Source organism: Parasteatoda tepidariorum, chromosome 7 (genome assembly GCF_982258835.1).
Source record: "Parasteatoda tepidariorum strain Cologne lab strain chromosome 7, Ptep-v5.0, whole genome shotgun sequence".
Classification (NCBI taxonomy): Eukaryota; Metazoa; Arthropoda; class Arachnida; order Araneae; family Theridiidae; genus Parasteatoda; species Parasteatoda tepidariorum.
The window spans coordinates 113,544,163-113,559,660 of record NC_141761.1 but is presented as its reverse complement, the minus strand read 5'-3'; the positions used below and the strand labels follow the sequence as shown (position 1 = coordinate 113,559,660).

Genomic DNA, 15,498 nt, shown 5'->3' with positions numbered 1-15,498 from the left:
CCCAAAAAACTCCACATCGAGAAAATTGTTTGTGGAAATCAAAAGATGCGGCTTAGAAGGGGCAATAGAAAGAAAGACTTGATATCAAAATAATAAACAAGTTCCCTCACTAAAGCCCCACTGAGCCATTGTGCATCATAGATTATCGCTAAACTGCATCACTTCTCCACAGTTAAAGGTAATGCTTGCACAACCTCTGCTTAAGAAATCTTACAATACTTATATACATTCTGGTATTTCATCAATTATTGATTGGAAATATATATAATTATAAAATAATCTTAACTTTACTGGAATTTTGCACAAGTAGATTCAGTAGAAAATATGTCGCTAAATACATCATTTAGTAAAAACTACCCCAATAATAAAACAATGAAAGACTCAGATAACATTTGATAGATTTATTATGGTGCTCTTTAATATTAACTTAGTTAAATTTACTTCAAAGTGATATACAAGTCTACAGTTACCACATTACTACGTAAGCTCAATCATAGTAGTCAAATTTTTTTTATCATAGAAATACAATAGGGATTATAAACACATCTAAAAATTTCAATAAATTCATCTTTATAAGTATCATAATTTAAGAATCTACATACGGTTAAATAATCTTAAAGAAAAGTAATTATAATGTCAAAACACCATCATTTACAGTTAATAACCTTTCAATTGTAAATGATGGTACATTGACACCTTTTAAAACCAGGGTTCTGTCTAGGTTTTTCTGAGAGGTACCTATTTTGTGAAAATTTAGACATAATTTGTGAAAAATTAAAATTTATATTAAAAAAATCAACACAAAAATATGGATTTATCGTTTCTTAAGGGATAAAAAAAAAATTTAAGAAAAAGTATTGTGAAACTACTGTTTTTCCTGAAGTTGAAAATGTGAAACTACCGTTTTTCCTAAAATTGAATTTGTGAACGTACCGCTAAACGGTAGTAAATTCGGCGTGGACAGACCCCTGAAAACCATATAATTACCATTTATTATATTTTCTACACACATAAAAGAATTAGAACAGTTCAGAATTTTTTTTATTGATTACAGTTTAAATATGCAAAAGAATAAACTACCGAATATTTAAAATAATACTCTTTTATTAACAGACATTTTATATTATATTACATTTCCTATTTTATCAAAGATAAAATAGGAAAACAAATATGTAACTAAGCCTAACTCAGTAACGTGGAAATCTTTAACTACTTTATCACAGATAATTAGAATTATAAAATGTCGTAAACGCTTCTAAATACATTGATACAATATTATAAACAGAAAAAAATTATTTAAAACAATTAACTTACTTTATTTAATGAATCATAAATAAAGAGCTTAGTATTACACTAGCAATCGAAATTACACTTAATTACACCTGTAAGCAACAAACTATGTATACCTCCGCGCAATCTCTTCAACAGGGTTACTTTTCGAAATTATTTGGTGAAAATTAAATTCTAGCCAAGCATTTCAAGCGCATGCGCAGTTGCTCAGCCGGTTGTACCCACAGACATAAGTCTCCCTGGATCGCTTGCGTTGAATCGCGCCTTGGCGAATCTTGTTGGCGTCACAGATCACGATACGGAAATATCCCCAAGAGAACCACATACAAAAATTCAGGTACAATATTAAATAATGCAAGTTATATAATATATATTTAAAGTTTAAAGAAAACTGAAAATTTAAGAAGTGCCCATTGTTTACTTTCTACAAAAGTTCAGGATACAGTTAACGAGTAAAGAAAAGTGTTCCAGTTTATTTTCTACTGATTGAACTTTTTCTGCTTTTATAAAGGGCAACGGGTACAAATTAAAGTTAAGCACTTTCACTTACAATTCAATGTTGGTAAACAAAACAGGTAGTTGGATATGGGTCGCAGGTCAACTTCTGTTGACAGTTCAGCTGAGTCTTGAGCAATTACACACTCCTAAATGTAAACTATAGTTAGTGTTAATTGGTTTGTTTTAACGAGTGACAGTTTTTTTAACACACTATAGAAGTTCTTTTATTACCAACATATAATAAATAAGTTATCAGTTTTATTTTTCTAGAGGTCGTGTACTCATACGTTTTCATTAGAGATGGAAATGGAAAGATGTTCGTATAAAAATGTATGTCATCCGATCAGTTCTTTTCCCAATCATGATAAAGGTCTAACAAAAATTTCTAAATCTATAAACTTGAATTCAAATTTATCTATTCAAGAGTTGATAGAATCTCAGGGGATATTTCCGTATCGTGATCTGTCGCGATAACTGTAATTATAAAGGTGCCAAATAGATTTTAAACTTTTAATTTTTATAATAAAAAAGGTAGATGTTTGCCTGGAGGTGGCTACGAGTCATACGTTTCAAGTTGGTCCCTTTCTGTGATTTTTTTTTAGTTTCTAGCGGGCAACTGCCCAGAAGTGGCCAAGACCTGGCGATTATTCTGCCACAAATCACGATACTGAAATATCCCCGAATCTCATTCAAAAGAACTGTTTTCTTTATTAGATAAAAACAGGACTTACTTAAGAAAGTGGCTATCCTGTTTAGATCCCTGCACTGAAAGCAAAACTTTGGAATTCATTTCTAGTTGTAAAGATGCTGTTTTTAAAAATACTGGACTAACATTTGGTATATTTTATAACCAAAAAGTAGCAGGAACAATTAGCTTCAATCAAATTAACTGGATGGGAGAAGAGTTTCAAGGTTTAGGACTTGTTAAGTCAACCTGATCTAAAGTTATAGATTGGATACTGTGAACATAAATTAAATAATATACCTCATTAGATAATACTAAAAGACAGAGTATGCCTAGACGGTTATAATTAAACAAAATCTGAAACTGTACCAAAAAAGGAAAAACTCTGGAACCTATGTAGATTGCATTGCTTACATAATTTATAGGGATGATTGGAATTATATGAGAAAAGAAAATTAAGTTGTGAATTCTGTTCTTGTCAGAAATCTATCTGATACTAAGGTGGTTTCTCCATAAAGTCATAATTGTCAAATTACCTTTAAATAAATAATACCTATTTCATTTTATTTTTCTATGTCCATTTGTTGTTTACTATTCAAAATATTTGCTTAGAGGTTTTGCCACAAGAGTAAATACTAGAATGGGTTATCGTAATCACTTAACCAATTCTCGAAACCTAATTGATATTCTTTATAAGAGAATGAAAAAAACCTTGCTAAACATGGGGTACATAACCATTTTGGATAGTATTCTACAAAACTGTGTACTACCGTTTCAAAACAAGTAAAAAAATTCACAGCTAAAATAGTAAAAAAAACAAACATATTATTTAATAAAAACTAGAATGTCATGGTAAATGACACTTATTGTAACTTTCTGGAATAATTGAACAGAAAAATATTTTGCTTACTTTCTCCCCCTATCCCTTTGCTAGCTTCAAAGAAATGTTAGTCTTAGTAAAGAACTTCCCTGATATTATTAGTGTTATTATCTGAAAACTAATATATCACTCCCTATGAAGTCATAAGCAAAATGGCATCGCTTATCAGAATAATTTTATTTTAAATTTCAAATTAGTTTTATCAATTGTTTTTTGACAGTTGTAATTTTGTCGTTTAGTTAGATAAAATCCTGACACTGCCTGCCCTTCAATAAAATCCTGACTTCGTCACCGGCTGTGATTTTTAAAAAGTAGGAAGACTTAAGATTCTGTGTGAAAGTAATATGAATGAGTTGCAAAGTTATAATTAATCTTAATGAATGAGTTATAAAATTATAATTAATAAATTAAAAAAACAACAACACACTTGTGGTAAATTTATAGGTATGGAAAAAAATTTAACTAATAGTACATTAATCCTACAGGGCTCCCACACGTCAGAGAGAACAGGAAAAACATGGAGTTGTCAGGGAATTTTATTTTAACTCTAAAAAGCAGGGAAAGTTACAATTTTTTACAGAAAAACCTGGAAAATGACCAATTTTAGAATTGTTGATAACAGTAATAAGTTATTGAGATTAGATTTAAATAATTCCCATTCTGTTATATGTTTTTGCTCACAAAATCTAATGTTTGACATTATAAATAAAATAAAATAAATCAAAGTTTTCTGATGAAAAACTTAATGGTATAGATAAGATATGGTATGGATTTTATTTAAAATTTACTTGATATACCTGGAAAAGTTGGTAAATTTTTTTTCTGTAATTGAGTGGTCTTAGAAGTTAGCATACTTTCACAATTCAGAAAATAAAACTTGTTACTAGTACAGTATCAGATTAGTGTGATAAACGTGATTGAAATTTTAAAAATTATAATTTTTCACACCAAAATGGTCAAATTCTCAAACTTTGAGAAAGGTTGCAAGCTAAATCAGTTACTTATTACTTTTAAAGTGCGTGGCTGAACAAAAAATTCCTTCTTTTAAATATTTTAATAATATTTAAGACAATTCAAGGGCCAAGTTAAAAGGCTTTGTGGGCTAGCAGGCTATAGATTGTGCACTCTTGCTCTTTCTTAACAGGCTCATGGAAATATTGAATAAATAAAGATTTTTCCTCGCACCTCTCACAAAACCAGAATTGCATCTGGCTCTTCAGCAAAGTACATCAGTTTGCAGAATTAATCATTTGAAACGAATAATCCTTTTGTTATATTTGCAGGGTCATTTCAGACAAATCCTGTTTTTTGAAACAATGAAAAATCCACTTATAATTTTCTGAATCTAAAATTAAGGTTAGATTGATTTATGTTTCTTTCTGCACAGATACTGTTACAGTGAAAATATTGCAAACACTTATTTAAAGATGAAAAAAATATTGTGAACAGTTAATTAAGGTAAAACATTTTGTGAAGGGTTCATAGACCAGGACTGATCTTAAAGACTCGGTAGTAGTAGAACACCGAAGTCAAGCATCACTGGCTGTGGTCAGTCTATGTAGGGACTGAGGTTGAGCAGTATAAGTCGTCATTAAACTGTTCTACCGTAAAGTGCTAGACTTTGCACACAGCGAGGAATAGCCATCCCCTCTGTAGAGGATAGAGATGGCATGTCTTCAGATCATCCTCAGGGATTTTTCAGAGACCATCCTCAATAGCCCATTGTGCAGCTCTATTGCAACATTTATAAAATACCTACACCTAAAATGACCCCAGTAAAAAAATAATTTGTTTTTCCTATGTTGATTTAGCATTTTGGCTTTAGTATCAATGCAATACCTTTATTACACGATTCTAAAATTCTGTAGTGTTAATTAACAGCGTCATAATAGTTATAGTGTCTTTTTAACATAGCATTTAAGTAACAAGTTTGTCAAACTATAGATTGGTTTTTCTTGCAATCATAATTGCTATATAAATCACTAGTTAGCCGAGAGAGGTAATATGTCTAGATAAATATCCATAAGATAATGTCTAAAACAAATTGCTCGTATGCATTAAACTTAGCATTTTGTCTAAAATCATGCCTGCTAAGTCTCCTGAGATTCATGCCTATCTCGTGTTTGCCGGTATATTTTCTTCGTATTTGTTGAATAAATAAAATAAAAAATTTTTGGCTACAAAACATCTGCTAATGGCAAAAATACTTCTCTTATTCCTCAACAAATGGTGCTATCGCCAGTACTGCAGTATGTTGAGTGTTTGTAGTTTAAGTAATTATAAATAATGGTTTAAAAAAATCTTCTTTACATTAAGATTTATATAGATATTTTTTACTTCGCTAAATGTAAGTGCTTATTTTATTTCCAATTTTAAATTTCTCTTTCTGACTTACATGATTATGCATGATGTATCAAAACTTTACGCGTAACCCAAAAAAATGTCGCTAGTAAAATCTCCGTTATTTTATTTCCTAAATGTTGGTAGGTGCGTAGAATTGAGAACAATTTAAACAGTGAGACTTAATAAGAAATACTTGGTTTCTTCTCAAATAATTTATTAACATTTTTGTTTACAATGAACAAATCTTACATGCTTCTGTAAGTGAATGTTTTGCACAAATGTTTTTAAGCAAATTGGACATTTATACGGTCTCTCACCAGTGTGGGTAAGTAAATGCCGTTTGAAATTCGAACCATCGTGAGAAGAATATTTACAGTAGCAACACTGAAGCAGCTTAAAGTTGAGCTTACTATCAGTTGTCATTTTTGTAGAAGTGTATAATACCATCATATCTTTAAATGTTTGACCTATGAAAATAATCATTCAAAACATTAGTGTATTTGAAATAACTATTTTTATTTAAGCACTTATAGTTTGTTTAAAGTTAAAACTCCCCTAGCCATTCGTCTGGACCCGTGGTGGTGACCATGGTAGCGAGGCATAATTATTGGATGTAGGGTCACTGTTTAGGACAGGTTTTGGCTGGGGCCAGCGAGAGAAAGGGAATCTTTTTCTGCAGTCTATTGTGTTGGCCCCAGAGAAAAGTGAAGCTACCCTCCCTGAAATGAACTATTCTTGCTTCCATAGCAGCAGATGGCCTCAGACTTTGTGGTGGGGGGAGTTCTTACCACAGACAAACTATAGTTAAAATAGAATTTACTATCATAGGGTTGCCACTCCAATCTGGAAAAAAAATTCCCTGCACACAAGATATTAAGAAGAAATTATATTTAAAACAGTACTATAGTCAATGAACTAGTTTAATATAGCTGAAATATCATCCTTAAATATCCTGTAGAGTGCACTTTGAGTGGTTACCTTTTTTAAAAAGATGAAAATAAAAATCCCTGCATTTTTCCCAGTTTCTAAAGAAAAATTCAAAATTCCCTGCATTTTTTCTATTATTTTTAGTGATTTTTAAATTCTGCACATTTTTCATATTCTCCCTGTGGAGTGGCAACCATGTATCGCAATTTAACATAAAAATAAAGTACTCTTTTGTTGTCGTTAACACAAAACTTCTAAGGAAAAAAAAATGGTACTTTCCTATTTTGCCAATGCAAGTAAAGTCAATAATTTTTATAAAATTTGTTTCTTTTCTTTTTATCATTTTTTTTAAATAGACATCAACAAAAAAAGGTGAATTAACATAAACCCGGTGACTTTTCACTGGCAACTTTTTTGCTTGAGCCGTCAAAATGGAAAAGTACCAAAAAAGAAATCCTTGTGAAATAATTGGGGAACGAAAATAAGCATAAATTACAATCTGGAGACATTTTTTTTAAAAATTCGTCCTGTACACTTAATATATGATAAAATAATGACTCAAGTACAATATTTTTAATGAATAGACATTTTGCAAAATTAAGTTGCTATCAAATTTTTGTTTCATAATAGAAATGAAATATAAATTATGTATACATACATTGGTTTTCATGTGACATTAGTAATGAGAATTTTTAAAGAGATATAATCAGGGTCAAGTTTTTGAATACGTTCAAATCTTTCATGAATGATAACGAGAATATTTAGTATAAATTTTGATATTAATTAAATGAAGGAAAAAAACGAATGTAAATAATTTTGTTTCATACATGCATTTTTATTTAGGTATAAAATTAAAAGAAATTTTTTTGGGGGGCGGTCGGGAAGCTGAAAAAGGTTTTTAAGGAATCTTGCATCCTCTCTTCAAAAAAACAAAACATTCAAAGTTTAAGTGTTTTAAAGTAATTAAACTGGTCTATATCATTACTAGTTCTTTCTAACTGAAATCATCATGTGAGCTATATTCAGTTATCAGTACAGTCTTTACGCATGGGCACACCTGGGCAGTGCCCGGGGGCCCCAGGCACTCAAGGGGCCCTTGAGAATCTTACTTTTTATAAATTGTGTTTAAAGAATAAACAACATTGTCTTATATATTTTTTAAAATAAATATATTCTACTACATAAAGTGTGCATTTTTTTTCTACAAATAGTGATTGATAGTCATGCAATCACTAATAATTTGAATAGTTTATTAACAAGAAAACTTAAAAAAGGCAACCGAAATCTATTTTTCTACGTTCCAATGAAAATTTTAGGTACTTGGGCATTGAAAGATGTTTTAATAACTGTTTAGTTTGACAAAATAATTCTTACCTTTTGAATTTATTTTAATTTGTTATACCTTAATGTTTATTTAATTTAATTAACTTCCATGACTTTGAAAATTTTATTATTTGAGGATTAAAACTGGTTAGCATATAAATTTTTTTTCTGATTATACATAGTTTAAAAATGCTTTTTTTTTTGTGTTTTTCAGATAATCAAAATGTGGTTAAATTTGTTGCATCATATCTTAAAAATGATTTATTTTATATATGTGAAGTATTTTAGTTCGTTTTTAAACATTATGATATGTTATAGGGGCCCTGCATGCTATTAAGACGGCCATGTCGGTTATTGTACTTGGAATAAATTAAAAAAAAAAAAAGACTTGCCTAAAACTTTCTATGATTTTAATTATTTAAGCTAGACCCATTCTATTTTTGTTTCTCACGTGCTTGTTGGCACCATGTAATGATTATTTTGAAGCAGATATTGATTTACAAATCTTCCCAATTTGGTTTTGTTTTTTTTCTTTCTTTTTTACAGAAACTGTTTTATTGGTGTTGTGTATTTTAAATTAAAATATACAACAAAAATATTATATAAATAAAATGTATGTATATACATGCTTAAACTAGCAGGTTTTTGATTTAGAAATAACAAATTCATACATATAGGGCTACAATATTTACAATAAAGTGAGAAAGTTTTTTTTTTAGGAAACATGGTTTTCTAGAGACCTTTGTTTGAGTTTATTTAAAGTGGATCTTCTGTCTTATCAGTGGTTTTGAGAAGACATCTACTTTTGTCATCCTCAACTCTTTTTAATATTGCTAAATTGCTTGTGAAGTATTATTTTTTGCAGTAAGTTTAAATGAATGTTAATATTGCATCAGAAGTACATGTATATTTACATTAAAAGCATTTTGATTTCATAAAATATCACCAAAATAGACACTGTGAAAGTTTGTCAATACAAAGAAATGTTACATTTATTTAAATATAACTAGCATGCAAAAATTGAAAAAATTTCTTTACCAATAAAGAGAAATTTTAAAGGTCCAAAATGTTAGCCCATTTTGAAAGTGGTAACAACTTTGAATAAAAATTAAATCAGTTAAAAAATATTCAATTATCCTAAATTGAAATTGCCGAAAGATAAATTGCTGCTTCATAAAATTAACATAGTTTAACAACTTTTTGCATGTTGGAAGTGTCACAAATACTATTCCTCTGATTAAGAACATATGATATTTTTACTTTAAATGAGAATAATATATATTTCATATGATAAAATAAATTTTAAATGTGTGATATAAATTTTTTTTTTACCATGAATAATATAAAAGGTGTACCAAAATTAAAGCCATTGACCCAATATGCTATTTCATACAAAACTCTTATACTGCATACTTTATGAAAATTAAACTTGGTGTTTTTTATCAAAATTACTTTCTTGCATGAATTTTGGAACACCTTGTAGAATTTTATTGGCGTTAAACTTAACCATGTGTTAAATTGATTGGTGAATTATCTCTTCACTTTTTAATGTTGTTTAGCCGTATGTAAGTCCAGATTCCATTTCCGAGTGAATGCTTTACCACATTCAGTGCATACAAAAGGTTTTTCTCCTGTGTGTTTAAGGATGTGCCTGTTTAATGTTGTGCGGTCACAAGCCAAGTAGTCACAGAACGAGCATGGATAACATGATTGGTTTGCAATTTTACTGACGATATATCTTTTTTTCAAGGCTGTTGATATGCCTAAAAAATTGAAAGTAGTGTTTTCATTGGAAAATAAACATGTATATAAGACATAGGCTATGGATAGTCTTAAATCTTTGATTCATTATTATTTGAGCAATAACCATTTTTGAATGCCAGACAGTAAAAAGTATATACATATAAAATCAACAAGGAATTCTAATAATTTTTGTTAAAATAAATAGTGGTGACTTCAAATGTTAGTAAATATCATAATTTTTAAAAAAAATTTCAAAATCAAAGATTTAAAAAAATTGAAGTGTAAATGATGCCAAGAGTTAATTTGAAAAAAAAAAAAAAAAAAAAAAAAATACTAGAGCAATTTTTTTTTAAACTTAGCTATATGTATTTAAAGTCTGCAAATATGACATTTGTAAACGAGGGAATTGCCTTATTTTAAATATTTAGAGTAATAAAAAAAAAACTAAAACAAAGTTGTATTTTTTGTTGAGTTTTGAGAAAAGGCTTTTTTTAATGAGTCTTTTGTATAACTTTAATGCTTTACCACATTCAATGCATAGGAAAAGTTTTCCTCTTCATATTTAAGTGCATGTTGGTTTAATGCAGTACAGTGATAAGCCGTGTAATCGCAGAATGTGCATCCATAAATTTGTTGGTTCAAGATATTACTAATAATGATAAATGATGAAGCTGCTAACTTGTCTGGAAAATTTTTAAATAACACTTTTATAGACGGTATTGGAAAAAAAAAAAACGCACCAGAGTTGCCACTCAAATCTATAAAAAAAAGTGTATATATTATGCAATATATCAAGAGGAAACACAAAATCACTGTGCAAATGTGTGAGCTATATTAGGATAATTAATACTTAATTGCTGGAAAAACTTAGAGAAATAAACAGTTCAACATACATAAAAAAATACAGCTAATGAAATAGTATAGCACAGCTGAATTATTTTTAAATATCCCATAGATTGCACTTTGAGAGCTCAACATTTTGTAAAATAATAAATAAATATTTCCTGTTCATAAGGGGAAAAAAATCAAAATTCCCTGTATTTTCCAAATTTTCACTGTGGAGTGGCAACCCTGTCATTGGTTCCAGATATTAATAATAATGATAAATGATGAAGCTGTTAACTTATCTAAAAAAAATTTAAATAACACTTTCATAGACAACATTGAAATGAAAACATATTTATTTAGGCTGAAGATATATTTAAATGTTTAATCCATTAATATACTAAACATTTAGAGGGATAAAAAAAATAAACATTTTAAATTTTGCGAAAAAAGTTTTAGAATCAAAGAAAACAATTAAAACCAAATTAAATAAAAGAAATATTGCCACAAAAAAAATTATTTATGTATTTGGTTAGTATACATTAAAAAACAAAGTTTTATATATAACTTTCTCTAAATAGAATAAACAGTTTTAAAAAACTAATACCCAAAATATTGAAACGAACAATATGAAATAGTTAAAACTGATAACAGCCTGTAATGTTTTCAAACCTATTTGTTTGATTGCAATATTTAAATTAAATAATTTTTTTAAAGAAATGTTTGGCAAAAAATTTTAATAAACTATTTCTTAAGTAAATTTTACAATGAAAATAATACGTAAGTAAATGATTAATGAATCAAATACTTCATTTAAATCTTTTATTGGCATGTGTTATATTGTAAATAATGTTATATAGCAAATATGGTATTTTGAAAAAAAAGTTGAATCAATAATTTTTTTAAAGTTTAAATTAGACTAAAATTCAATAACTGTACAGTTTAAAAATTTCCCATTCACTGTATTGGAATTCTCATTCTTAAATAGATAAAACTGATAACAGCCTGTATTTTTTTTAAACATACTTGTTTGATTGCAATATTTTAATTAAATAATTTTTAAAAAAATTTGTTAGCTACAAAAAATTTTAATAAAATATTTCTTACATAACTAAAATAATACTTAAGTAAATGATCAATGAATCAAACACTTAGATTAAATTTTCTATTGGCAAATGTTATATTGCAAATAATATTAGTAGTGTTGCATTGCAAGTATAGTATTTTGCCGTATTATATTTAATTTGAATTAATAATTTCTTTCTTTTAAAGTTTAAATTAGATTAAAATTCAATAACTGAACAGTTTAAAAATTTCTCATTCACTGTAATAAGCTATACATAATGTAATAGCCAATATTTTTAAATATGAGTTTATTAAGATATTTAAAAAAAAAAAAAAAGGAAAATTTGGATAAAAAGTATTTGTAATTTATATTATGTAATTGAGTAATATAAAATGACAACTCTTATTTTAGAGTACTCGATGACAACTTATTAATAGCAAATATAAATTATAATCACATGTGACAATAATTTAAATAATTTGTTACAAAATTTACACATTTGAGGTTATTTGCCTGTATGTATGAGAAATGGCTTTTCATATTGCAGACTTTATTGCTACTATAATTAAATGTTGATAATTGTATATTTTTATTGATATTTATAATGAGGGTCTTTATCAGATAAGCATCAGAACCTTGTGGGGAAAAACAAATTAATGAATATTTTTATCCGTTCTCTTTTTTATTTATCATTCTTTTTGTTCTTGATTTAATACTTGATATTTGCAATCTTTTTTTAAGCAACTCTAATGATCATATTCAGATATTCAACAAATAATTAATTTAAATGATACACCCTTAATTTTTTTGTCTTCAATACATTCATTAGAAGCTTACAGTAGGGGACAAAATTATGAAATTTTTCAATCAGTTAGTTGTAGCATTTTTAAGTGTTGTCACTTTTTAAAAAATAGAAAATTTTAAACAATTAGAAAAACAGTTGATATTAATAATGTAAGGAATTTCTTCTTAAGTAATTCTCAAAATATGTTATACATTACATTTTAAAATAAAGAAAATGTTTTAGAAAGCAAGTAATTTTGAGATTATAATAAAATATTCATAAGGTTGCATTTTTGATGAAAAAGTGGCAACTATTCAAAATCTGTATCCTTTGACCCATTTTCGACCAAAGGTGCATAAATGCACCATTTCATTAAATATTTTTTATTAACTCTGTGACATGCATTTTTCACTAATTATGTATTTTTTGCCATTGACAAGGGTTATGAAGATGCCTATAAAATATTAATAATTTAATTGGAGTAAACACTTTCTGTTGAGAATTTTTCCAACAACGCTAGTTTTTTAACTTGAAGCAGTTATTGACAAATTTGACTTTTAGTAAATGCATAATTATTTTAATAGGGATTAATCATTTGTTTTCAACATGATTAAAGTTGCAAGTTATATAAACAAATTAAAATTCATTACAAATTTGTTTTCAACTAAATAGTTTGTCCACTATTTTGGTCAATGGTGCATATACGCCCCATTTTAATTTTGACAAAACATTTTTTTGTGTGTTAAGGAATGTAATTTAAGCATATTTAAAAGGAAATAATTCCAAATTTCATAAAATTTCTCTGCTTGGCTTAAAATATATTAACTACGTTTTGTAGTTAATATATTCTACTAAAGCTTAGAAAGTTTCTAAATTCTACTAAAGCTTAGAAATCTTTTAATTCTTCGGCTTACCTGTTCACACAAAAGGATTTCATATTGCCAATTTAAAAATATTAATAATAAAATAGCCAGCTGTAATAGTTGTAGAATTGATACTGAATTACATCAATTTCTGATAAGAAGTAATGAATAAATAAATGGCTACACACAAATATATAATAGAAATCATTACAAATATATTAAATTTTTTAAAAAAGCACAAAAATAAAGATTTTGAAAGTAAAGCACATAATTTTCTTAAATCATAACCATTTTGTCTTATTTGTACACATTTTTAGTAGCATGTTTACTGAGCTCTATTTTTGACACTTTGTATCATGATAGTTCACTTTTTTGAGTAATCACATAACTTCACAAATTACTTTTCGAACTTGCCATAAACTTAATGCTTACAAAGATCAGCAATTTCCCAACATCTGGGAAAGTACTAATTTACTTTTCTGAGTTATCACATGAATTCAAATTACTTTTTTGACTTGATATATAAATTTTATATTTATTAAGATCATCAATATTACAACAACTGAGATTGTAATAGTTTACTTTTGTGTGTTATCATATGACTTCGTAAATTACTTTTCTGAGTAAATGATTTACCACACAATTTACATTTGTGTGGTCGTTCACCAGTATGTATTAGGACGTGTTTTTTCATATCAGTAATTTTTGTGGAACGATAAGCACAGACTTGGCAACTATAAAGCTTGCAGATCATATTTTCGTTTTGTATTTTGGTGCAGTCGAACAAATTTTGGTGAAGATGGAATACAAAACCTGCAATATAGCATAACATACTTAAATATAACAACTATGTAATAGAAGTACATGTTGAAAATATATATATATTTTTGACAAATTAATATATTCATAGCTGCCAACTCTACTAGATTTTGCCAGTTTTTCCTGGTCTAATAAAAATTCTCTTGGTTTTGGTACATTTTAGAAGAATCCCTACAATTGAGTAAGTTTCCTAAAAAAATTCCAATTGAAATCGAATTTTTGTACGGATTTTTGCTTGCTTGAATATTTAAATAAGTATTGCTAATATATAATGAAACGAATTTTATTCATTGAAATCAGTTGAAAACTTATTTGTTGAAATATCCAGTCTACTTTTATTCAGAAATCACTTTCTAAATTAATTAAAAAAAATATTTTAACTATCTGAGAATGAAATGCCTATTACTATTCGTGAGTTAACATAATATATAGCATTTAAAATTCATTTAATGTCAATCATAACCGGATAATATTGCAGTTCCTTTATTTTGATAATTTAAAAATCCCTAAAATGTGAAATATTTAGTACATTATGCAAAAATTATTAAATTTATATTATTTTATAAAATCAACTGGATTTTTTCCTATAAATGTTGGCAGCTATGTGTGTTACAAATTTTACACAATACACAAATTAATAAGCAGAAATAAACTATATTAATGAATTTTGTGACTTACTGCTTCAAAATAAAAGAATATCACTTTAATGTATTACAGTTTAAAACTTTAAATACATATTATTATAAATTCATTATTTAAAATAAACACATTTTCAATAGAAATTAGTTTATTCCTTTAATTTAAAAAAAGCCCTTTAAAAATAAAAGTCTTTATAACAATAGGCTTTTGTTATTTCCAAAATATGTGTAATATTTGCAGAATATATATATACAAACAAATAATAAAATCCAGTTCAGTTCCTTGCTTCAGCATTATAATTTTCAAGCAATTCATAAAAAGGGTTGAGGGACTATTTATGTCAATCTACAGTTCTGACCAAATTATTAGACACACTGTAAGATTCTATGTAAAATCTTAATTATCAGGTGATACTATAGAGCATTATTGTTTTGACGCGACTTGTTAATGTTCGTGTATCAATTGGTTAAATTAGACGATTTATAATGTAAATTTAGATGAAATCTTATATAAATATAGAATATTTATTACTATATCAGGTATTACATTAGTATATTATAATAATTAGATCAAATTATTGGACACACTGTAGTGTTTTAATAATTACATGTTTTGCACGAGTTTATATGCAATACTCTTATATTTAGATGTACATGTAATGGGTTTCTATTTGTATTTATTTTTAACGTATTACATTAAATGCGAACCAATTTATACACTAACGTAAAAAAATGCAGATCAGTTACAGTCACATAAAAACAATGCAGCTGTATAGTATCACCTAATAATTAAGATTTTACATGTTATCTTATA

General features: G+C 27.4%; 1 protein-coding gene and 1 long non-coding RNA gene across 2 annotated transcripts in view; one reads left to right on the top strand and one right to left on the bottom strand.

Moving 5' to 3' along the window:
• Positions 1 to 15,498, bottom strand: part of LOC107442328 (zinc finger Y-chromosomal protein) — a 90,779-nt gene that overhangs the window by 56,795 nt on the left and 18,486 nt on the right. The window contains exon 2 of the mRNA XM_087168930.1: positions 5,916 to 14,040. Coding sequence (XP_087025056.1) covers positions 5,916 to 6,179 — 264 coding nt within the window. The 5' untranslated portion in view covers positions 6,180 to 14,040. The remainder of the gene's footprint in view (positions 1 to 5,915; positions 14,041 to 15,498) is intronic.
• LOC147807406 (uncharacterized) lies at positions 1,042 to 3,039 on the top strand. Its single transcript, XR_015435681.1, has 2 exons — positions 1,042 to 1,940; positions 2,059 to 3,039. It is a non-coding gene; the product is annotated as an uncharacterized LOC147807406 (long non-coding RNA).